This window comes from Mus musculus, chromosome X (genome assembly GCF_000001635.26).
Source record: "Mus musculus strain C57BL/6J chromosome X, GRCm38.p6 C57BL/6J".
In the NCBI taxonomy this organism is placed as follows: domain Eukaryota; kingdom Metazoa; phylum Chordata; class Mammalia; order Rodentia; family Muridae; genus Mus; species Mus musculus.
Window position 1 is genome coordinate 93,563,640 of NC_000086.7, and position 24,325 is coordinate 93,587,964.

The following is a 24,325-nucleotide window of genomic DNA, read 5'->3' on the forward strand; positions in this document are numbered from 1 at the left end:
GGCAGTACTTCTTAAGATGACCTCTTGGGTCTTTCCACTCTATTATATACTTAGAACCCAAAATAAAAATTTCAAATAGGCAAAACACTGGTGGGCATCAGTTGTGGAAGAACAATGATAACTGTGACTGTGCTTAAAAAATAGCAGGACAGAGCCAAAGAGTATTTATCAACAGCGGCTGCTACTTTTAGGGGTTGTTTGTGTAATAATTTCTTTTTAAAATTATCTTGTAGTCCCTCAGATAGGTCTACTCTTAGCAAACAGGTTTTTAGAAAGTGAAACCATCCTTGTGAACAGAAGTAATGGGACCAGAGATGATGACGAACTCAGTCAAGTCTACTCTCTTCTGGGAATCTGAAATTGGAACTGGAAAAAAAAAACAAATCCAGACATGCTGAAAATAAAGGGTAGATAAATTCAGAACCTGTAGGGCAAATGGGGTCTCAGAGGGAAGCAGGAAGAGGGAAGAAGAGGACAAGGGGGTAAAACAAATAAAATGTGATGAGTAATAATTCTGTCCTATACTGAGTCAGAATTTCTTATCAGTGCAGAAGAAGCTACAAGCACAGATAAAACAGTATGCTAAGTGAAACAAGCCACACATGAGCAAACTTCACATGCTGTAGGATTCCAATTACACAGACTGTCCAGAGCAGGCAACTATACACAGTCAGAAAGCTTGGTGGCTTCTGGTGAGAAAACCAAGCTCCAATAGACAGTTCCAAACTCAAGGTCACACACTGCCTTGATTAAGCTCAATAGATAGAAAAACAAAAAGGCATCATTGTGGAAAGGAGGTTTGTAGGGAGAAAGGAAATAAGGGAAGGTGAGGATGAGAGTTAACAATGCATCATATACTACCAAAGAATTATTAAAATAGCTTTAGTTTATAAGGAGGATTAATGGCTAACTACAGCTAGGACCATAAAGGAAGTTGATAGAGGTGACAGCTAAACATTTTAGTTTTGTGTTTCTTTGCTTTTGTGGAATAATCACCCTGAATGAAGTAATTGTTTACAAACTCTATAAAGAAACTAAAACTGGGGATACAGTCAATGATACAGAACTTGACCAGCACATGCAGAGCCTTGTATCACTCTCTTGTCCTGATATAAATAAATGACTGACTGTATACCCACTTCAGCTTTCTACTGTTAAATGTTGGAAAACTATTCATTTTTAACTTGAAGACTTTGCCACTTGTGTCATTCCACAGTTTATGAGGATTTTCTCTATTAAGCTCCAGCGTAGAGTTGTCTGTAAATTTTGGTTAAATCCATTTTAGTGTTTTCATTGCTATGGCTGTATAATATATATACATATATATCTGTGTGTGTATATATGTGTGTATGTCTGTACGTGTATATGGATACTTGTGTGTATGTGTATTGTGTATATCTAACTGTGTGCATATGTGTAGTGTGTGTGTTTGTGTGTGCATATATGCATTTTTCACTGTTGAGTTCAAGTGTTTTAGCATGACTACAGGTTCTAATAAACCTTTGACATTTAGGGCTATTAATTGCCGTCTCCTATCCCTATCATACTTGCCAAGTAGTCCATTTAACTTTACCATACAAAGTAATAAAGTTATATTTCTATACAAAAAAAGAAACTAAAAATGACACACTATAAATAGGTAGACTGTATAGTAAGTAAACTAAACCTCTACTACATTGCTTTAGCAAAGATACAGAACCCATCTAAGTTTCTTTTTTATCAGCCCTCATTTTGGATGAATAAAAAAGTACATAATTAGGGCTGGAGAAGTAATTCAATGGATAAAAATGCTTACTGAGCAACCATGACAACCTGAGTTTGTATCACCAAAACCTTGGAAAAGAGCAAAAACAAGGATCAATGACTAGTCTGCACAAGTGAGTATGCAGACTACAGAAGCTATTCAGCTTCTTAGACAAGCCCTGTTTCAGGCCTTCATCTTCAGCCAGGAGGCAGGTCCGAACTTCGAATATCTGTGCACCTTCCCTGCAAGAGGAGAGCTTGCCTGCATAGTATACTCTGATCACTGAAACTCAGGAGAGAGCTACACTCCCAGGTCTGCTGACAGAGGCTAACAGAATCATAGGAAGAACAAGCTCCAGCCAGAGACAGCTAGAACATCTAAGACAAGAGATTACCAGATGGCGAAAGGGAACCTACGAATCTTAATATCAGAAACCAAGACTACTCACCTTCATCAGAACGCAAAACTCCCACCTCAGCCAGACCTGGGTACCCCAACACACCCGAAAAGCAAGACTCAGATTTAAAATCATGTCTCTTGATGGTGGTAGAGGACATCAAGAAAAACTTTAAAAGAAATACAGGAGAACACTGCTAAAGGGTAGAAGTCCTTAAAGAAATACAGGAAAACACAAACAAACTGGTGATGGAATTGAGCAAAACCATACAAGACCTAAAAAGGGAAGCAGACACAATACAGGAAACCCTAGGAAAGAAATCTGGAACCACAGATGCGAGCATCAGCAACAGAATACAAGAGATGGAAGAGAGAATCTCAGGTGCAGAAGATTCCATAGAGAACATGGACACAATCATCAAAGAAAATGCAAAATGCAAAAAGATCCTAACTCAAAACATCCAGGAAATCCAGGACACAATGAGAAGACCAAACCTACGGATAATGGGAGTAGATGAGAATGGAGATGTTCAACTTAAAGGGCCAGCAAATATATTCAACAAAACTATAAAAGAAAACTTCCCAAACGTAAAGAAAGAGATGCCCATGAACATACAAGAAGCCTACAGAACTCCAAATAGACTGGACCAGAAAAGACATTCCTCCTAACACATAATAATCAGAACAACAAATGAACTAAATAAAGATAGAATATTAAAAGCAGTAAGGGGAAGAGGTCAAGTAAGATATAAAGGCAGGCCTATTGGAATTAACAGACTTCTCACCAGGGACTATGAAAACCAGAAGATCCTGGATAGTTCACACACAGACCCTAAGAGAACACAAATGCCAGCCCAGGCTACTATACCCAGCAAAACTCTCAATTACCATAGATGGAGAAACCAAAGTATTCCATGATAAAACTAAATTCGCACAATATCTTTCCACGAATCCAGCCCTTCAAAGGGTAATAAAGGGAAAATACCAAGACAAGGACGGAACTACACCCTAGGAAAATCAAGAAAGTAATCCTTCAACAAACCTAAAAGAAGACAGCCCAAGAACAAAATCCCAACTTTAAAAACAAAAATGACAGGAAGCAACAATTACTTTTTTTTAATTTCTCTTAACATCAATGGCCTCAATTCCCCAATAAAAAGACATAGACTAACGGACTAGCTACACAAACAGGACCCAACATTTTGTTTCTTACAGGAAACCCACCTCAGGGAAAAGGACAGACGATACCTCAGAGTGAAAGGCTGGAAAACAACTTTCCAAGCAAATGGTCTGAAGAAACAAGCTGGAGTAAACATTCTTATATCAAATAAAATTGACTTCCAACCCAAAGTTATCAAAAAAGACAAGGAGGGACACTTCATACTCATCACAGGTAGCATCTACCAAGATGAACTCTCAATTCTAAATATCTATGCTCCAAATACAAGGGCAGCCACATTCATTAAAGAAAATTTAGTAAAGTTGAAAGCACACATTGCACCTCACACAATAATAGTGGGAGACTTCAACACCCCACTCTCACTAATGGACAGATCCTGGAAACAGACCCTAAACAGAGACACATGGACACTAACAGAAGTTATGAAACAAATGTATTTAATTGATATCTACAGAACATTTTATCTTAAAACAAAAGGATATACCTTCTTCTCAGCGCCACATGGTATGTCCTGCAAAACTGACTGTATCACAAAACAGGCCTCAACAAACACAAAAATATTGAAACTGTCCCATGCATCCTATCTGATCACCACAGACTAAGGCTGATCTTCAATAACAACATGAATAATAGAAAGCCAACATTCACGTGGAAACTGAACAACAATCCACTCAATGATTCCTTGGTCAAGGATAAAATAAAGAGACAAAATAAAGACTTTTTAGAGTTTAAAATGAAGCCACAAGATACCCAAACTTGTGGGACACAATGAAGGCAGTCCTAAGAGGAAAACTCATAGCCCTGAGTGCCTCCAAAAAGAAACTAGAAAGAGCATACACTAGCAGTCTGACAGCACACCTAGAAGTTCTAGAACTAAAGGAAGCAAATTCACCCAAGAAGAGTAGACCGCAGGAAATAATCAAACTCAGGACTGAAATCAACCAAGTGGAAACAAAAAGAACTATACAAAGAATCAACCAAAACAGGAGCTGGTTCTTTGAGAAAATCAACAAGATAGATAAACCCTTAGCCAGACTCACTAAAGGGCACAGGGACAGCATACTAATTAACAAAATCAGAAATGAAAAGGGAGACATAACAACAGATCCTGAAGAAATCCAAAACACCACCACATCCTTCTACAAAAGGCTATATTCAACAAAACTAAAAAACCTGGATGAAATGGACAGCTTCCTAGACAGATACCAGGTACCAAAGTTAAATCAGGATCAGATTAACGATCTAATCAGTCCCATTTCCCCTAAGAAATAGGAGCAGTCATCAATAGTCTCCCAATCAAAAAAAGCCCAGGACCAGATGGGTTTAGTGCAGAGTTCTATCAGACCATCAAAGAAGACCTAATTCCAAATCTTCTCAAACTATTCCACAAAATTGAAACATAAGTTACTATACCCAATTCATTCTATGAAGCCACAATTACTCTGATACCTAAACCACACAAAGATCCAACATAGAAAGAGAACTTCAGACCAATTTCCCTTATGAATATCAATGCAAAAATACTCAATAAAATTCTCACTAACTGAATCCAAGAACACATCAAAACAATCATCCATCTTGACCAAGTAGGCTTCAACACAGGGATGCAGGGATGGTTTAATATACGGAAATCCATCAACATAATCCACTATATAAACAAACTCAAAGACAAAAACCACATAATCATCTCATTAGATGCTGAGAAAGCATTTGACAAAATCCAACACCCCTTCATGATAAAAGTTTTGGAAAGATCAGGAATTCAAGGCTAATACCTAAACATGATAAAAGCAACCTACAGCAAACCAGTAGCCAAAATCAAACTAAATAGAGAGAAACTTGAAGCAATCCCACTAGAATCAGGGACTAGACAAGGCTGCCCACTTTCTCCCTACCTATTCAATATAGAACTTGAAATTCTAGCCAGAGCAATTCGACAACAAAAGAACATCATGGGGATACAAATTGGAAAGGAAGAGGTCAAAATATCACTATTTGTAGATGATATGATAGTATATAATAAGTGACCCCAAAAATTCCACCAGAGAACCCCTAAACCTGATAAACAGGTTCAATGCAGTACCTGGATATAAAATTAACTCAAATAAATCAATGGCCTTTCTCTACACAAAGAATAAACGGACTGAGAAAGAAATTAGGGAAACAACACCCTTCACAATAGTCACAAATAATATAAAATACCTTGGCGTGACTCTAACTAAGGAAGTGAAAGATCTGTATGACAAGAACTTCAAGTCTCTGAAGAAAGAAATTAAAGAAGATCTCAGAAGATAGAAAGATCTCCCATGCTCATGGACTGGCAGGATCAACATTGGAAAAATGGCTATCTTGCCAAAAGCAATCTACAGATTCAATGCAATCCCCATCAAAATTCCAACTCAATTCTTCAACGAATTAGAAAGGGCAATCTGCAAATTCATCTGGAACAACAAAAAACCTAGGATAGCAAAAACTATTCTCAACAATAAAAGAACCTCTGGTGGAATCACCATGCCTAACATTAAGCTGTACTACAGAGCAATTGAGATAAAAACTGCAAAGTACTGATACAGTGACAGACAGGTAGACCAATGGAATAGAACTGAGGACCCAGAAATGAATCCACACAGCTATGGTCACTAGATTTGTGACAAAGGGGCTAAAACCATCCAGTGGAAAAAAGACAGCATTTTCAACAAATGGTGCTGGCACAACTGGTGGTTATCACGTAGAAGAATGCGAATTGATCCATTCTTATCTCCTTGTACTAAGCTCAAGTCTAAGTGAATCAAAGACCTCCACATAAGATCAGAGACACTGAAATTAATAGAGGAGAAAGTAGGGAAAAGCCTCAAAGATATGGGCACAGGGGAAAATTCCCAAACAGAACAGCAATGGCTTGCACTGTAAGATGAAGAATTGACAAATGGGACCTCATAAAATTGCAAAGCTTCTGAAAGCCAAAAGACACCGTCAATAAGACAAAATGGCCATGAACAGATTGGGAAAGAATTTTTACCAATCCTAAATCTGATAGGGGACTAACATCCAATATATACAAAGAGCTCAAGAAGCTGAACTCCAGAAATTCAAATAACCCCATTAAAAAATGGGTTTCAGAGCTAAACAAAGAATTCTCAACTGAGGAATGCCGAATGGTTGAGAAGCACCTGAAAAAATGTTCAACATCCTTAATGATCAGGGAAATGCAAATTAAAACAACCCTGAGATTCCACCTTACACCAGTCAGAATGGCTAAGATCAAAAATTCAGGTGACAGCAGATGCTGGTGAGGATGTGGATCCTCCATTGCTGGTGGGATTGCAAGTTGTACAACCACTCTGGAAGTCAGTCTAGAGGTTCCTCAGAAAATTGGACATAATACTACAAGAAGATCCAGCAGTACCTCTCCTGGGCATATACCCAGAAGAAGTTCAAATTGGTAATAAGAACACATGCTCCACTATGTTCACAGCAGCCTTATTTATAATAGCCAGAAGCTGGAAAGAGACCAGATGTCCCTCAACAGAAGAATGGATACAGAAAACGTGGTCCATTTACACAATGGAGTACTACTCAGCTATTAAAAACAATGGATTTATGAAATTCTTAGACAAATGGATTTATCTGGAGGATATCATCCTTAGTGTGAACATAGAACACCCAAGATACAATTTGCAAAACACAAGAAAATCAAGAAGAGGGAAGACCAATGGGTGGATACCTCATTCCTCCTTAGAATAAGGAGTTGAAGTTTTTATCATACAGATCTTTCACTTCCTTAGTTAAGGTCATGCCAAGGTATTTTATATTATTTGTGACTATTGAGAAGGTGGACTTCAGAAAATCAAATAACCCCATTAAAAAATGGGGCTCAGAACTGAACAAAGAATTCTCACCTGAGGAATACCGAATGGCAGAGAAGCACCTGAAAAAATGTTCAACATCCTTAATCATCAGGGAAATGCAAATCAAAACAACCCTGAGATTCCACCTCACACCAGTCAGAATGGCTAAGATCAAAAATTCAGGTGACAGCAGATGCTGGCGTGGATGTGGAGAAAGAGGAACACTCCTCCATTGTTGGTGGGATTGCAGGCTTGTACAACCACTCTGGAAATCAGTCTGGCGATTCCTCAGAAAATTGGACATAGTACTACCGGAGGATCCAGCAATACCTCTCCTGGGCATTTATCCAGAAGATGCCCCAACTGGTAAGAAGGACACATGCTCCACTATGTTCATAGCAGCCTTATTTATAATAGCCAGAAGCTGGAAAGAACCCAGATGCCCCTCAACAGAGGAATGGATACAGAAAATGTGGTACATCTACACAATGGAGTACTACTCAGCTATTAAAAAGAATGAATTTATGAAATTCCTAGCCAAATGGATGGACCTGGAGAGCATCATCCTGAGTGAGGTAACACATTCACAAAGGAACTCACACAATATGTACTCACTGATAAGTGGATATTAGCCCCAAACCTAGGATTCCCAAGATATAAGGTACAATTTGCTAAACACATGAAACTCAAGAAGAATGAAGACTGAAGTGTGGACACTATGCCCCTCCTTAGAATTGGGAACAAAACACCCATGGAAGGAGTTACAGAGACAAAGTTTGGAGCTGAGATGAAAGGATGGACCATGTAGAGACTGCCATATCCAGGGATCCACCCCATAATCAGCATCCAAACGCTGACACCATTGCATACACTAGCAAGATTTTATTGAAAGGACCCAGATGTAGCTATCTCTTGTGAGACTATGCCGGGGCCTAGCAAACACAGAAGTGGATGCTCACAGTCAGCTAATGGATGGATCACAGGGCTCCCAATGGAGGAGCTAGAGAAAGAACCCAAGGAGCTAAAGGGATCTGCAACCCTATAGGTGGAACAACATTATGAACTAACCAGTACCCCGGAGCTCTTGACTCTAGCTGCATATGTATCAAAAGATGGCCTAGTCGGCCATCACTGGAAAGAGAGGCCCATTGGACACGCAAACTTTGTATGCCCCAGTACAGGGGAACGCCAGGGCCAAAAAGGGGGAGTGGGTGGGTAGGGGAGTGGGGGTGGGTGGGTATGGGGGACTTTTGGTATAGCATTGGAAATGTAAATGAGCTAAATACCTAATAAAAAATGGAAAAAAAAAAGAATAAGGAAAAAAATACCCATGAAAAGAGTTAGAGACAAAGTTTGGAGCTAAGACGAATGGATGGACTATCCAGAGAATACCCCACCCGGGGATCCATCCTATAATCAGCCACCAAACCCAGACACTATTGCATATGCCAGAAAGATTTTGCTGAAGGGACCCTGGTATAGCTGTCTTGTATGAGGCTATACCAGTGCCTGGCAAATACAGAAGTGGATGCTCACAGTCATCTATAAGATGGAACACAGGGTCCCCTGGAAATATCTGATAATAAATAAATAAATAAATAAATAAATAAATAAATAAATAAAGCAAGCAAGCAAGCAAGCAAGCAAGCAAGCAAAAATAAGGCCAGCAAAATTATTCAGCAGGTAAAAGTTTTGGAGGGAAGAGGAATTGAGACAGGGATTTTCTGTGTATTCCTGGCTGTTCTGGAACTTGCTCAGCAGCAGACCAGCCTGGCCTCAGAGACCTGCCTGCCTGTGCCTCCCAAGTGCTAGGATGAAAAGTTTGTGCCACCAGCACTGAGTTAAAAGTTCATGATGTAGAAGCCTCACAGCCTGAGCTTGATTACCAGAACACAATGAAAAGAGGGGTAACTCATGAAAGTTATTCTCTAACCTCCACACACACATTTACATTGGCACACAAACACAAAGACTGAATATTTTATAAAGGCAACATGGTGCTACACCCCTAATGCCCCAGGTGGGAGATGAGAGACTAAGGCAGATCCCAGGAGCTCACTAGCCAGCCGCTCCAGCAAAAATGACAAGCTCCAGGTTCAGTGAGAGATCCTGTCTCAAATAAGGAGATGGGGAAGATAATTGAAGTCAGCCTCTACAAGTACACATACACATACAGAGACATACATACAAACATCCAGTAAGAGGAAAGAGGAAAAACTGGTCCTGACCCCTTTGGCTCTTTTCTTTCCTTAAGGAATACTTTTAACATTGACCTCAAGAGCCCCTAGTTGAATACAAACCTCTGTAGCTTTCTGCACCTCTGAAGTAACTCTTTGCACTGTTGTAAAACAAATGTTAAATTCCTGAATGATGGAAGGATATAAACTGTTGAAATCCAGGAGCAAAATGAACTTGTCATAAAAACCTGAAACAAAAAAGCCACATAATGTCAAAAAAGTCAAAGTGCCATCCAAATATCTTATTAGAAGGTACCATACATAGGAAACATATACCATCCCGTGCTGCAAAGCAGGAAAAGTGAGAAGTCAACTAGAAATCATCCAATGACTTCAATCACACTAAAAACAATATCACAAAAGAAAGGGTGAAAAGACTTGGGAACCAGTGACAACCAGCCTGTTCCCCAGCAGTTCCAAAGCACCCATTATTATCTGCAAGCACCTTCCAATGTCAATTGTTATAAAAATATATCATGTTCATGTCCTAAGCTACAGTTAAGCATTCTTTCCCACTACTCTCTCACCTCAACACAAATAAAAACTCAGTGAGTGGTTAGATGGGTGGGTGTCTGGGGGGGGTGTATTTTCATTCATTCATATTTTTACAATCTCACTTTCAAGGAATAAAACAGCCCATTTGCCTATACCAAAACTGCTTAAATTCAGCCAAGAAAAAGATATATGAATGTCAGTAGAGGTATGATTCACCCTCTCTTCTCAAAAAGGATGAACACAAAGCTATTTTATTTCTCTAGGACATTCATTAAAAAAAAAAAAACATTATCTTCACCTCAAGAAGAATCTGCCAATATAAATGTCCACTGACACAGTACTAACTGCAAACATGCATTAGTAGCTTACTTCTCATCTCTATACCACACAATCCAACTCATTTCTTCTGCTTCTCTAGTAAATACTATCGTGTCCTTTTCATAGAAAAGGAAGCTTAGGTCAAAAGACATTAAATAGGCAACACCCAAACCAATATCTAAGACCAAATATATCACTCCTCATTGCAACTAATAAAATTGCTTTTCTTTAAAAATGTCTTCTCCTGTGTTACTTGATAAAGCTCACATGTACCTAGTCATGACTATACTATTGAGCTATACACACTTCGAAACTAAGATGGTATGAAAAACAAAGATGAAACTCTAAATATCGCAAATCCTCTTTCCCTTCTGGATAACAAAGTAAAGGTACTCTCCTGCTAAATTTTAATTCAATGGTTATTTCATTTGTTTTAACACTGCTTTCCAAATTACCCAGCCCTGGCATGTATGGGGCAAATACTGAGGTCACTCTCACATCAAGAAAGGAAAATAGGTACTTCTACTACAAGACAAACAGCCACCTGCATATTGCAGCAGGGACTGAAACCAAATTTGAGCTACTCCGTATTTTTCTATCACCTATAAGCTAAGAGTTTTCTAAATAGCTAGAAAAACTAATATATCTTGGACAAATGGATTTATCTGGAGGATATCATCCTTAGTGAGGTAACCCAATCACAAAAGAAGTCATTAGATATGCACTCACTGGTAAGTGGATATTAGCCCAGAAACATAGAACACCCAAGATACAATTTGCAAAACACAAGAAAATCAAGAAGAGGGAAGACCAATGGGTGGATACTTCATTCGTCCTCAGAATAGGGAACAAAATACCCATGAAAGGAGTTACAGAGACAAAGTTTGGAGCTAAGACGAAAGGATGAACCATCCAGAGACTGCCCCACCTGGGGATCCATCCCATAATCAGCCACCAAACCCAGACACTATTGCATATGCCAGAAAGATTTTGCTGAAGGGACCCTGATATAGCTGTCTCTTGTGAGGCTATGTCAGAGCCTGGCAAATACAGAAGTGGATGCTCACAGTCAATAAGATGGAACACAGGGTCCCCAATGGAGAAGCTAGAGAAAGTACCCAAGGAGCTGAAGGGGTCTGTAACCCTATAGGTGGAACAACAATATGAACTAACCAGTACTCCCAGAGCTCGTATCTCTAGCTTCATATGCAGCAGATGATGGCCTAGTTGGCCATCACTGGGAAGAGAGGCCCCTTGGTATTGCAAACTTTATATGCCCCAGTACAGGGGAATGCCAGGGCCAAGAAGCTGGAGTGGGTGGGTAGGGGAACAGGGCAGAGGGAGGATATAGGGAACTTTCGCGATAGCATTTGAAATGTATATAAGGAAAATATCTAATAAAAAAATAAAAGCTGAATAATAGAAAAAAGTAATATATATGTCTATATATAGTCATATATTAAAATATAAGAAATTTAAATTACAAGGTCTATAACTAAATCTGTATTGACAAACAGCAAAGAATTCATACTATATTCATGTTTCACATGCATAAAAGATAAAAATAAAGTCATTAAGAGACTAGTTTGCTTACCTCCAAGATAAAACTAAGATCTAGTTTCTTAAGTCCAGCTCTATATAAAGTTATTTCTTAAAACAGTGGATCTCAATCCATCAGTCGAAACCCTTTGGAGGTCAAATGACCCCTTTTCAAGGGGTGCTTAAGACCATTGGAAAACACAGATATTTAAGTCATGATTCATAGCAGTAGCAAAATTACAGTTATAAAGTAGCAACAAAAATAATCATATGGTTGGGTTGGGGGTCACCACATGATCAACTATATTAAGAGTCAGACAATTAGAAAGGTTGAGAACCACTGTCAATACCAGGTGCAAACCAATCTGCTACAAAGTCTTACCAACTTTGGGGTCCAAAACCAAGCCTCCAGCGTAAGTTGCTTTCTTACGCCCTTTCTTGTATTTATTGGTGTCCCCATCAATTTCCTCATCTTCATCTCCCTATTTCAAACGGAAAGAGAGCATCACCAGCTAGCAACTAGTTAATGAATTACAATACTGGGTTACAAAAATAGTTACTTTTACTTTAGCTTTCCTACCTACAGGGAAAAACTATTATTATTATCACAATGTGTTCGTGGATCCAAATGGATACCAAGCATGGTAGTTTCTTAAGTAAATAATTGCTTTCCTGATTTCTATATTTAAAGGTCTCTAAAATCCTAGAAATGTCATTTGGGTGTTAAGGATATAGGTTAGCCTAGCGCTTACAAAACCAACCCTGGTTTCCATTACCATTACCACATAAAACCAGGTGTGATGACACATACCTGTAATCCCAGTACTTCGAAGGTTGAGCCAGGAGGATTATAAATTCAAGGGCATCCTCAGCTATATAAGAAGTTAAAGGATAGTCTAAGCTATATTGGACTGTGTCTTTTTTTTAAGGTGGAAAGGAAAATTTCATTTTGAAATCAATAGATATTAAAACTTTTCGCATTACACAGAATTTGGAATTATAAAGGAGTTTTATTAAATTCACTACTCTAATATTCATGATATAAAAGCAATCCTCTTGTCTCAACCTCCCAAGTAGCTGGGACTCAGTAAGTATCCTCATGCATGGTTTATTGTCATTATTAGTATGGATTCATTAAAATAGTAAACCCACAAAATGAAAAATCCATTTCCAAGTAGTTTACTAACAGCCAACATTCAATACCACTGCAGAAGTTCAACAGATCTAAATTAAAGTTTACTGTACCATAGTCAATAATGTGCATAAAACAAACTATAAGAAATCAAGTCACATTTTAACATTCAATCCAAATTCTTAATTAACTATCAGTGCTGATAAAATGGAAAATAGAAAAACAAAAAACTTTTAGTTTCAGAGTCACAGAAGCTACTCCAGGAACCTGATTGGTGTGGTCATAACCATACTAGGAACAGGTTGTATGCCCCAAAATGAAGTCTAAAATCTGAAACTTTTTAAGTGTCCAGTCTACAAGCAAAATTTCGCACATGTGACCATATGTGACGGTTGATTAAAATATTATGAAGACTACCTTCAGGTAATACACACATAGATACAAACATATGTACATATGTGAAATACAAGTGAATTTAGTGTTTGGACACACATCCTCACCCCAAGATTTCCCACTACATATATACAAATCTTTCAAAATAAAATAAGTAAATCTGAAGCACTTCCAATTCCAAACATTATGTATTAGGGATATTCAACATACATACATATGCATACAGATAGTACAAAATAAACATAAAAGCTCAAAGGTTAAAACTACAAAAGACTTAATTAACATTTACCTTTGGGTAAATCTGAGTGGAGGCAAATATTTTCCATATATGGTAATTCATCAAAGAAGTCTATTAAAGTCCTCAAAGACATTTCACAAATAATATTGACATTACAGAGAAAGTAGAGACAAAAACAACCATACAGACACAATGCAGCAAACTTGAGAATGGTCATAGTTTAGAGGGGATTAATTATTTTAGAAGCATATGTTAAAGCAATATTTCTAAAGGCTATCTAGGTAATAAAAAAAAAAGGGAAAAGAAAAGGCAAGGTACTATATGATTTTGAACCCACCAGTTTTTGCTGAGGTTTTCTGAAAATCTGCTTGTCAGGCACAATATAGTTGTTTTCATAAAATGCATGAAGCAACAAAAACTCATTTCGCTCAGATCGTCCACCCATCAGTGTCCTAGACTATTAAACAGAATTTTTAAATTTTTGAACTCAAAACAACCACAAACAAAATCAGCTTTGAGTCAGTTAATTTAACCATGGCACCTCCTTCAGCAACTCACAATAACCAAGGTTGCTTTTACTAAATTATTTCTAACTTTCTCTTTAAGCATTTAGGGGGTAAAAGGAGCTTCAAATACTGACAAGTGTGATTATTTTCTTAGTCCAAACGATATCACTGCACCAGAAACATCCAGATGTTAGAGATAAAGTCCTTATGTTAACCCAAATCTCCACATACTGCACCTGGCATTCCTCCCTTTCTCCCAACCATTTTTCCTTTTACAAAAGAAGCCCTTTCAGAATCCCAGTTCCTCATTTTATAAGCATGCATTTAGACTCATTATCATATAACAACTACCCCAAGCAAACACTGAATCCAACAGGAAATGCTTTTTCCCCATTTCTAAGTTAAATTTACCATAATGTTCCCAGCGATGTTAGTGATCTGCAATGCTAATGGAAGAACATTTAGCTCACACATGATCTGCAAAATGAATCTGGCATCTTTCCAGATATGTTCCAACAGGTACAACAGATAAGAAGATTCACTGTACAGAAAAGTAAGAATGAAACAGAATCAAGTAGTTAAAAGAAACAATGATTATAATGAGAACTTAAAATATTACAAGGAATTTTTTGGTGTAAGTAACTTCAGAGCAATGGAACCTTGGCTTTGGAAACTATTTAAAATAAGGTCACTATATAATTAGAAATGCATTGATACCATCAATCCTAGTACCCTTCTCAACAACAACAAAAAAAAATATATATATACCATGAAATTATGTGTTAACTATAATCAAAGATTGATCTAGTGTTAATTGTAACCTAAAACTATCTAAATTATTTTATTCATTCAATCAAGTAATTATATATTATATGCCTACTGTATCCGAGGCACTCACTGGCTATAACCAAAGACACAAATTCCAGTCTTTCTGAGAGAGACAGAGTATAAAAAAGAAAATTAAATAGGTAATATTTATACAATGGTAAGTATTGAATACAAACAAAGGGGCAGGAAACAAAGAAAATATAAACTATCAGGAGGAGAAACTGAGTTTTTACTTAGAGAGCAAGGTTAATGTCACTGAAAATAAAGACCAAGAAGTGACAGAGCATGGGTATTTTAGGGAAGAAGATTACAAATAAAAGCACAAAGACTCTGAGTGAGGTAGCAATCTAGCTTTTGCAGAAACACAATGGAAGTTGATATGGCTAGATCACAGAATAATGGAGAGAGCAGTAGAATAGCAGAAAATCAATAGTGCAAAGACAGTGTATACAACCTAGTAAGCTAATATATGGACTTTACTCTGAATAAAACACTATCTATCACTACCGAGAAATTCTGATTAGACTTAATTTTAGCAGGATTACTCCGGTCCTAAATTATAAAGAGACCTGAAGAAGGCAACAAAATTAGTACATAAACCCACCTTACAGTTTGACATAGTTTGTCTCTCCTAAAACTGAGTAGGATTTAATTCCCACTATGAAGTACTATGGGGCATATGGAGATTGAACCTCAGACCTTGCTTGGTGTTATTAGCACCAACAGCTATTTTAGCCTATAAAATACTATAAGGCTAAAAACAAAAATACAAAGGTATTTAAAGATGAAGCCTTTGAGACTGCATGGCTGAAAACTGGTGTCTTTGTAGATATAGACATACATGCACTTTTCAGACTTATGATAGAGATGCAACGATATAACTCTTATCAGAAGAGATTTATCAATCTTGGACGTCCAGAATCATACACAAACCTCTTTCCTTTTTATCTTATCCAATATGTGGCATTGTGCTGTTGCCAACAGAAAATGGACTAAGACACATCAGGGAAGAGTATGGTGGCTTGTACTAGGGTATGCTCAGTGAAGGTTAATGAAGTGCTAGGAGCTTTATTAAAAAGACAGAGCTGTCGGGCGTGGTGGCGAACGCCTTTAATCCCAGCACTTGGGAGGCAGAGGCAGGCAAATTACTGAGTTTGAGGCCAGCCTGGTCTACAGAGTGAATTCCAGAACAGGCTGGGCTACACAGAGAAACCCTGTCTCGAAAACAAACAAACAAACAAAAAAATACAGAGCTGGAAAAAGTCCCTTGATGAATCTACCGTGTGGGGTGTCACACAGAAGAATCAAGGATGTCTAAGAAAGTATGGGGTAGATGACTTTGAAGGCTTCCAATAGCACTAAACATCCATAACTGTCATTGATACAGCTATGAAAGCCTACAGGAAAACTACAAAAAAAACAGTACTTCGGTTTTTTAAGAATATTAAATATAGGGAAAACCTAAAATTCGACCTAAGGATTAAAGCAAAGATACACAGGCAGGTAGCATTAGCCCCAACATGGAACTTGTACTACAGATAACCTAGAGAGGAAATATAATTAAAAGAGAAATAGCTGAAGGGGTCAGGAGAAATAGGTTTTAAAAGAGACTCAACAGGAAAAAGAAACCTGTTTTAAAAATAAGTAATCAGTGCTGTGGAGATGGCTCAGTGGTTAAAAGCACTGCTGCTCTTCCAGAGGACCCAGGTTCAATTCCCAGCACTCACATGGCAGCTCACAACTATCTGTAACTCCTGTTCCAGGGGATCCAACACCCTCAGACAGACATACATTCAGTCAAAACACCAATATACATAAAATAAATATTTTTTTAAAAAAGTAATCATAGCTAGATATAGTGACACACACCTCTAGTCAAAGCACTCGAGGAGCAGAAGCAGGCAGATCTCTAAGAGTTCAAGATCTACATAGAAAGTTTCAGGATAGATAGAGCTATAAATACAGCAAGACCATGTCTCAAAAAAAAAAAAAAAAAGCATGGACTTGGTGGTTTAGCTCTTCAGATCTGTAATCCAATCACTTAGGATTCAAGTATAAAAGTAAAGGATGTAGGGTAATTGGTATAAAGAGTTTAACTGTCTGCTCCACGACACCAGTAACTGGCTGGCTAGTGTACCTCTAGCCTAAGGACAGCAGGGACAGTGACAGTAGCACCCTACTATTGCTCACTTCAAGAAAAATGAACTCTGAAGAATCCAGTATCATACCTATACATGTTTCGTATATTTTCTGTTGGAATTACAATCCTCTCAGTTTTCAGAATCTGCTGAACAAGTTCAGACAAATGGTAGCTTTTACAATGAATCAATTCTTTTGCTGAAATTTCCACATCACATATCATTCGGCCACAGGTAGCATTTCTTTCACCAAATCCACTCCGGCTCTACAAGTCAGGAACAAAAACCAAATCCCATGAAGCAACAAGTACTAAGAACAATTTGTTCTAACCTATTTTGTAACTGCCCCCAAAATTACAATACTGAAATTCTCCTTCTACGTACTTCTGAACACCTACTATATATCTGATGCTGTTCTAAGCACTCTGTTTATCACAGTGAATAAAACATGATGGCTTTCAATGTCCTACACAGAAAATTGGTAGTGAGCAGGAAGTTAATATTTACCCTGCCTTTCCTGTAACCTGTTACTGCATAACCAAGTACTGCTGGGTAATGGAGGAAAGATAATTTTACAGACAATTATAACCAAAACCTAATAGACATGGACAGAACTAGAAAAAAACATTTTATAGCTTCTAATGAAGTGACTAACTGAGGCAAAAATGATTAAGATATGAAACTGTTATGTCAGCGACTTGCCTCTACAGCTGATTCTACCCCTTCTTCTAAAGTGAGTGTTATTTTAACTTTGGCAGTGAATGTCTCTCTTGAATCCAGCATTTTATTTATAAAAGCCACAGGTACTTTTCAAAAGTCGACATTTAAATCTAAAGGACGAAATCTAGTAGTAAAAGATAGTCCATGTTAGATGCATATTACCTTTACTTTGGCATTCCTAAAGGACTAGACCTTGGGCAGGTTTGGTAGGCTCTGAAATCACTGCTGATTATCATTCAGGTGGAAAATGTAGTGGAAGGGAGCTAAGTATTTTCTGTGGGAGCTATCTCCCATAGCAACTTTTATTTGGTTTTATTTAGACTTTCTCAGAGGGGGTTCTGTGACTTGAGATCATTTAACTAGAAAAGGAAAGAACTGAGATTTGAGGTCAGAACCCAAGGACTATCTATTTTAAAGTCCATGTTCCCCTCTTTCTCTGTTCTCTCTCCCTCCTAATTCTCTCTTTAGTTGTTTTATGTTTGTTTTTTTGTTTGTTTTATTGTTTGTTTGTTTGCTTGTTTGAGAGCTTCCTGGTGTTACTTTTAATTTTTCCTCTTCATAGAACATGGTATATTAAACAACAAATGCCTATTCAAAAAAACAGTAGCTACTCCATATTTAAAGGCAAAAAAAAAAAAAAAAGAAGTGAAACTTTGAGATCATTACCCCAAGTTTTGGCATGTTGGATCTCCTCAGCCGACCTATCTTGGACCAGTAAGGAACCTTGCACTCATTAATTCTTTGCAGCAGCACTTCCAGTTCAAAACTACAAATATTATGACCCTAGTCAGAAAAAGAGGCAGCTAATCACATAATGAACACAAATTAGAGGATTTGTCTTCAAACGCACAGAATTTCGTTGCCCTTTCTTTCTCTGGTCTCTAATTGAAGACATCAAGAGCTCACCTCCGATTGGAGTCCCCTCTTCTTCAGGAATGTATTCAGCAGCAGCATTCATTAGTCTTGACATTAACTAGGCTGCTAAGGAGATTGCTGGAATAAACTTTATTTTATACTAATTGATTTGAGGTTTATACGGTATCTTTACTGCTTAAGTCTTATAATGTTGAAGGCAAATGCAAATTTTAATGTCCCATACCATTTACATGATCAATAAAAGCATCCTTAAAAACAGAAAACCTATGGTGTATAAATTTACATAGGACTTCTTAGGAATTCTATCCAGTTTCTTTAAAAACTGAGCATGAACCCGGGCATGGTGGCGCACATCTTTAATCCCAGCACTTGGGAGGCAGAGGCAGGCGGATTTCTGAGTTCGAGGCCAGCCTGGTCTACAAAGTGAGTTCCAGGACAGCCAGAGCTATACAGAGAAACCCTGTCTCGAAAAATAAAAATAAATTTTAAAAAAACTGAGCATGAACAGTAGTGAGTTGGACCTTTAATCAATATGCTACAAAATATAAACACTAGTGAATGGTTTGCTAAAGTTAAAAAAAGGAAACAAAACTATAAAAATTACTTGACACAATCAGAATTTTTATTTCTATAATTTCTAATTAATATCCTCTGAATAATATTTTTCACAAAGCTAGGTTTAATAAGAAAAAGAGATAGTTTCAAATAATTCAGATGAATATGTAGATTAGTTTTGATTCAAAATATATATACTACCAGGTAGAACTAGTAGCCAGGGTCTGGAGAAATGGGGAAATAATGGTCTAGAGGAGCAGTTCTCAACCTCTCCAATGCTGCAATGCTCTACTATAGTTCCTCATGTTGTAGTGGGACCCAACCAGAAAATTATTTTCACTGCTACTTCATAACTGTAATATGCTTACTGTAATGAATCATAATGTAAATATTTGAGACAAGTTTACCAAAGGGGTCACGACCCACAGGTTGAAAACCACTGGTCTAGAGTTTTAATTTTAAAATATGAAGAGCTGCAGAGACAGCAACATGGTAGTAATAGAGGTGATAACAACAGTATGTTATAAATGCATATAGTACCAATGAACCTATAAACATACATATACATATCTATATATTTATGGCAGTTTTTCTAATAATAAAAGACCAGAAGGGCATAAGGGAAACTTATTTCCCAATTATCATGGTTGGGGTCTCACACAGGATCCCATCTTACATCTGCGTTTGTCATAGACTTGTCCCTAATTCCCTGGACTATGTATCCCACACTCTGTAACATCTACTTGGGATTCAAAAAACTGTTTTGAAAGGATGAATGAGAATAAAGGACTACTGAATTTTCTTGGTACTTTAAAGACAAATCCTGAAATATCATAAGGGTATACAGACTTCAGCAACAATCCAAACATAGGCTCTTAGGACATTAGCTACACCACTACCAGATAAGGTATTCAATAGGAAAAATGAGGCTGATGACCCAGTTAACATTTCCTTCTCTTTTTCTTCTTATCCGTACTGATGATAGAACCTAGGACCTGAGCCTCCCACATGGTAAGCAAGCACTCTACTATGAAGCAACATCCCCAGCCCCTCCATTTTTTCTCAAATGTCTACTTATCTCTAATTTGACAGCACAAGACTTTGATGTAACCAAATTGCTAATATTGCTTTTGAAATATAGGCACTGACTTCTGCTGAAAAGAGCAAAAAGAATATAATTTGATTGATCCATTAACCCAGACGAAAGAGGAGGCATTCATTCTGATCCAGGAAGGTCAGAGGATACACAAAAGGAAAGCGCTCCTTTACTGCGAGGAAAAGGCGCAAACCAACAGGAAATTACTAGCTTCACCAGCAAACTGTCAAGAGAGAAAAAAAATCCCTACCCAGGAGCTCTCAAAGATCATGGAGATTCACTGAGCTCCTAAAATTAAAATATTTACTTTGTATTTGTAATTTGATCCAAATCAAGCTAACCAATTAGAATTCTGAAGATACTGGTAATTTATACATATTCACTTATTAATGTGCCATAAGATACTAGCAATTTATACACATCCACTCACTAATGTGCTATTTTCTAAATGTAGGTAACTGAGTTATCCTGAGCTGACTACTAATTCAAGGGCTGCTTTTACACCAGGAAAAACTATCCTGCATGGGCTACAATTTTCCTTCCAATCTAAAGAAATCTCACCAAGCCACAGGGTCATCTCATTCTAAAAACATTCTTTGATACTCAAGAGTAGATAACCAATAAAAAGTAAATGATTAACAAAGTCACACCAAAAAGAATGAAAAAAATCAAACACTTTCCCATGACATGATCCAACATCAACTCACCACAAGAATGTCAGGGTCAATTTTGTGAACTTTTGCAAGGAAAAATCCTATCAAGGTTCTTTCTGTTGCAGCGATCTCAACCTTCATATTCTGTTAAGATTTAAAAGAAAGAAATACGAGAGTCAGTATTTTAAATACTAGATGCCTTCCCTGCTTGCCCAAGCAGAGTGAGATTTCTTAGGAGTAACCATTCACTTCAAAAGCGGACATAGCAAGAAAATTCATGACTCCAGGTTTCGAATAATAACTGTACAAAATCTCTAAGAACCTCACTGTAGTAATATACATGTAAATCAAACAAAAAAATCAAAGTGCTAATCAACATCTAGAGCAGAAATGTCCTTCCACAGAGACATGTTTGTACACTGGACACATTTGAAACCATATAAATTAGAGTACCTTTCAAAAACATGAGGTACTTTACTATATAATATCGGGTACTCAAAACTGCTAATATCAAACCACTCTGAAAACAAAAGGTGATGGCATGTATGTTTCCTATAACAAACTTAAGGTTTAAAAAGTGGCAGTTTGACATTAAGGGAATTTTCCTAGGTCAGGACAGGTTACACATGACAGTAACACAATAGTAACCCCTACCTATAAAAAGCCAATTGAAGTAATATTAAGTGAAACCTGACAAACTGCACCATTTAATTGTCAAGTGAAGATATTAACGAAATAAACCTACAATTGTTTCAACATTATCATTTTTAAAAATGAACAATATGCTATTCAAAAACTACATTCTTTAGAGCAAATACATTTACTTTTTGTGAAGAACTGAGTTCATTATACTGTTTCCTCTGCTATTTGTTAAGGGATTATGATACCAACTTCACAGAACTTATTTGGAGTTTAAAAAAAAATATTGAGGCATTTAGGTCAGCAAATATCAACCCTGTCATTACATGGCCCTTTAACACCCACAGTATTCCCAGCCCTATATGGTTTCCCTCAAGTTGGGTAAGAGCTCTACCCAATATGGTCCCAAAATACATGATCACTTTGGAAAAGCTTCCATATAAGCTAACTGAAGGGAAATTTGAATGTATCCATGTCATAATTTCATTATCTTCAGAAACTAACTTAAGAATTATTACAGGTCTAATCTTATATTCCTAATGCATTTTATCAATTTAATGTACCAAGAATAGATTTTATTAAAATACAGAATAGATTGTTTCTACTAGTCCATTCCATTCTCCTATTCTCTTTCCAAACAGATATTCAATATTTAAAGGGAATGAGTATTTACCTTTTTCGAAATCACTTCTTTGAAATCACATGGGAAAATACAGTCCTTTGGTTTAGACACAACTATAGGAAGGAAAAATGAGATTCTATCACTCATCTTAGTCCAATTGCAGAGTCTACATGCTTCTAAATAGAAATTGCTTTAAATATAAATTTCTTGTGAGCCCTAAAAAGTTAAGAAGGCCTAGATCTTCAATCAGCCGTGTTGCTGGATCTCAAAACAACAGTCAAGCCGAGATCCTTATACATCTACAAATGTACAGAATGCTTTAATCAAAAACTTGCCTTCCAAGTTAGAATGAAAGATCATGATAAGTTTTCCCAAAGGAAATCCAATTACCACCAAAGCTTCAACCACAACACAACAGAAGAAATTAGTTCCACTTTCTCAAAGCTAAGCTGTACAGTAGACCAAGGCTTCCTTCCCAGTAAGGGGAAGCTGAAGGCTTGTCCCATATATAGCAGGCATTCACAGTGACGTTCACAGAGAGGGTAAATAAGTGTTTGCTGAAATGATCTAAAAACCGTTATGTTCCGTGTATTTTCCAGGCTGCTATCTCTATTTGGTTTCTCATTTAAGAGATAAAACTTCACAATGATAATGCTGCATACTGTCCTCTCTGAATATTTCCTGATACCACTTTCCCAATACCCAGGAAGTCAGACATAAGAACTGTCCAAAAGAATTGCTAGTTCTGGACTAGAAAAAAAATTCCCAGGAAATATGAAACATCAAAGCTTACTTCCCACTGTCTTTTTAAACAAAATACTTATTTAATCAACCAATCTCTCAACATGGAATGTCAAACTCTTCCTTGAAGACCAACTCACAAAACACACATACATCATTCTATGGAATTGTTGCACCCACTAAACTTTATGCATAACATAACTCAATTCCAGTTTAATATGACTAAGATATCTCACAAATAGGTAAAGATGCATTTATTCCTTGGCATTTTGCCTTATCACACAGATTATTTTGCTCAATAAAACTCAAGTTTCCACAATTGAAACTAAGTATCTTTACTAAAATGCCCTAACTACTCTCAAAAACAAGTTTCAAAAGACAAGTTACTGATCCAACCACAAAGAAAGTCAAACCAAAAAAGAATAAACCAAATTCTTAGCAAATCATCTTTTAAAAATACATACCACAGAAATGTGTCTGAAAGGGAGGCTCTGGAGGTGCTTTATCTAATGCAAAACTGTGATGAACCAAAGCCGCCATAGCAATAATCTGCAAAGAAAGAGTGGGGAAAATCAGATACCTACTGGATGGTCTACATTACCATAAGAACTACTGAGAATGCTAAAACATTTTAATACATACAAATTCTTTTAACTTTTTTTAAGAACATTTTTAAAGCTCTGACATAGAGTTAGTATCTACAATATAGAAAATCTAAATGCCAAGAAAAAAAAATAACATAACTAAAAGTTGGGGCATGAAACTAAATAAAACTCTCAGAAGAAGTAATACAAATAGCTAAGAAGTATGTTTTCAAATGCTCTACATCCTTAACTACATGGGAAATGCAAATTAAAACTATGATGTCCATCAATGGTCCATATACACAATTGAATATTATAAAATTCTCAGCCAAATGGTCGGAGCTGGAAATAATGAACGAAATAGCACAAACCTAGAAAAACAAATACCACATGTTCTCTCATTTGCGGGTGCTAGCTTTGACTCTTTAGAATGTGTGTTTCAGGTGGAGTAACCATAGAAAACAGGAAACTAGTTAGCAGCTATGGGTTCGACGATTTCAAGGAAAGCAGAATAGAACTCAGTCAGGTGATGAAAGAGAAAAGGGGAATAACCAAACAGGAAGGATCAAATGTGGTGGGGAATGGGAGGCTAGGTAGAGGAAATTAACTAACACTAAAGTCATTAGAAAAACCAATACTGTAGAAGCTTCCTATAATACACATACACATACACATAAGGAGTTCAAATGGAGTTATTCTATTTGAAGGGAACAGTGCCTCTCCCAGATATCACAGACTATCAAATACAAAGCCCAGTGTCAGATACGGGTTGACTCTTTTCACTGTATTGGTCAGTGGAATCCCATACCTCACCCCAAACATTACACTTATTATTAGCAGTGATCTC

The 24,325-nt window shown here is 37.1% G+C and overlaps 1 protein-coding gene and 1 non-coding gene across 5 annotated transcripts in view; both read right to left on the minus strand.

Annotated features, from left to right (window-relative positions):
- Pola1 (polymerase (DNA directed), alpha 1) overlaps nt 1-24,325 on the minus strand; it is a 327,622-nt gene that overhangs the window by 258,874 nt on the left and 44,423 nt on the right. For all 4 annotated transcript variants that reach the window (XR_003953001.1, XR_878096.3, XM_006527905.4 and 1 more), the window contains exons 16-24: nt 23,359-23,443; nt 22,205-22,266; nt 20,947-21,036; nt 18,379-18,495; nt 17,083-17,258; nt 14,438-14,567; nt 13,858-13,977; nt 12,140-12,239; nt 9,469-9,593 (exon numbers count right to left, since the gene is read on the minus strand). Coding sequence is in view for 2 of the 4 variants with exons in the window: in XM_006527905.4 (XP_006527968.1) it covers nt 9,469-9,593; nt 12,140-12,239; nt 13,858-13,977; nt 14,438-14,567; nt 17,083-17,258; nt 18,379-18,495; nt 20,947-21,036; nt 22,205-22,266; nt 23,359-23,443 (1,005 nt within the window). In the remaining 2 variants the exon portion in view is untranslated. The remainder of the gene's footprint in view (nt 1-9,468; nt 9,594-12,139; nt 12,240-13,857; nt 13,978-14,437; nt 14,568-17,082; nt 17,259-18,378; nt 18,496-20,946; nt 21,037-22,204; nt 22,267-23,358; nt 23,444-24,325) is intronic.
- Nucleotides 10,092-10,229, minus strand: Gm23557. Its single transcript, XR_003953179.1, has one exon.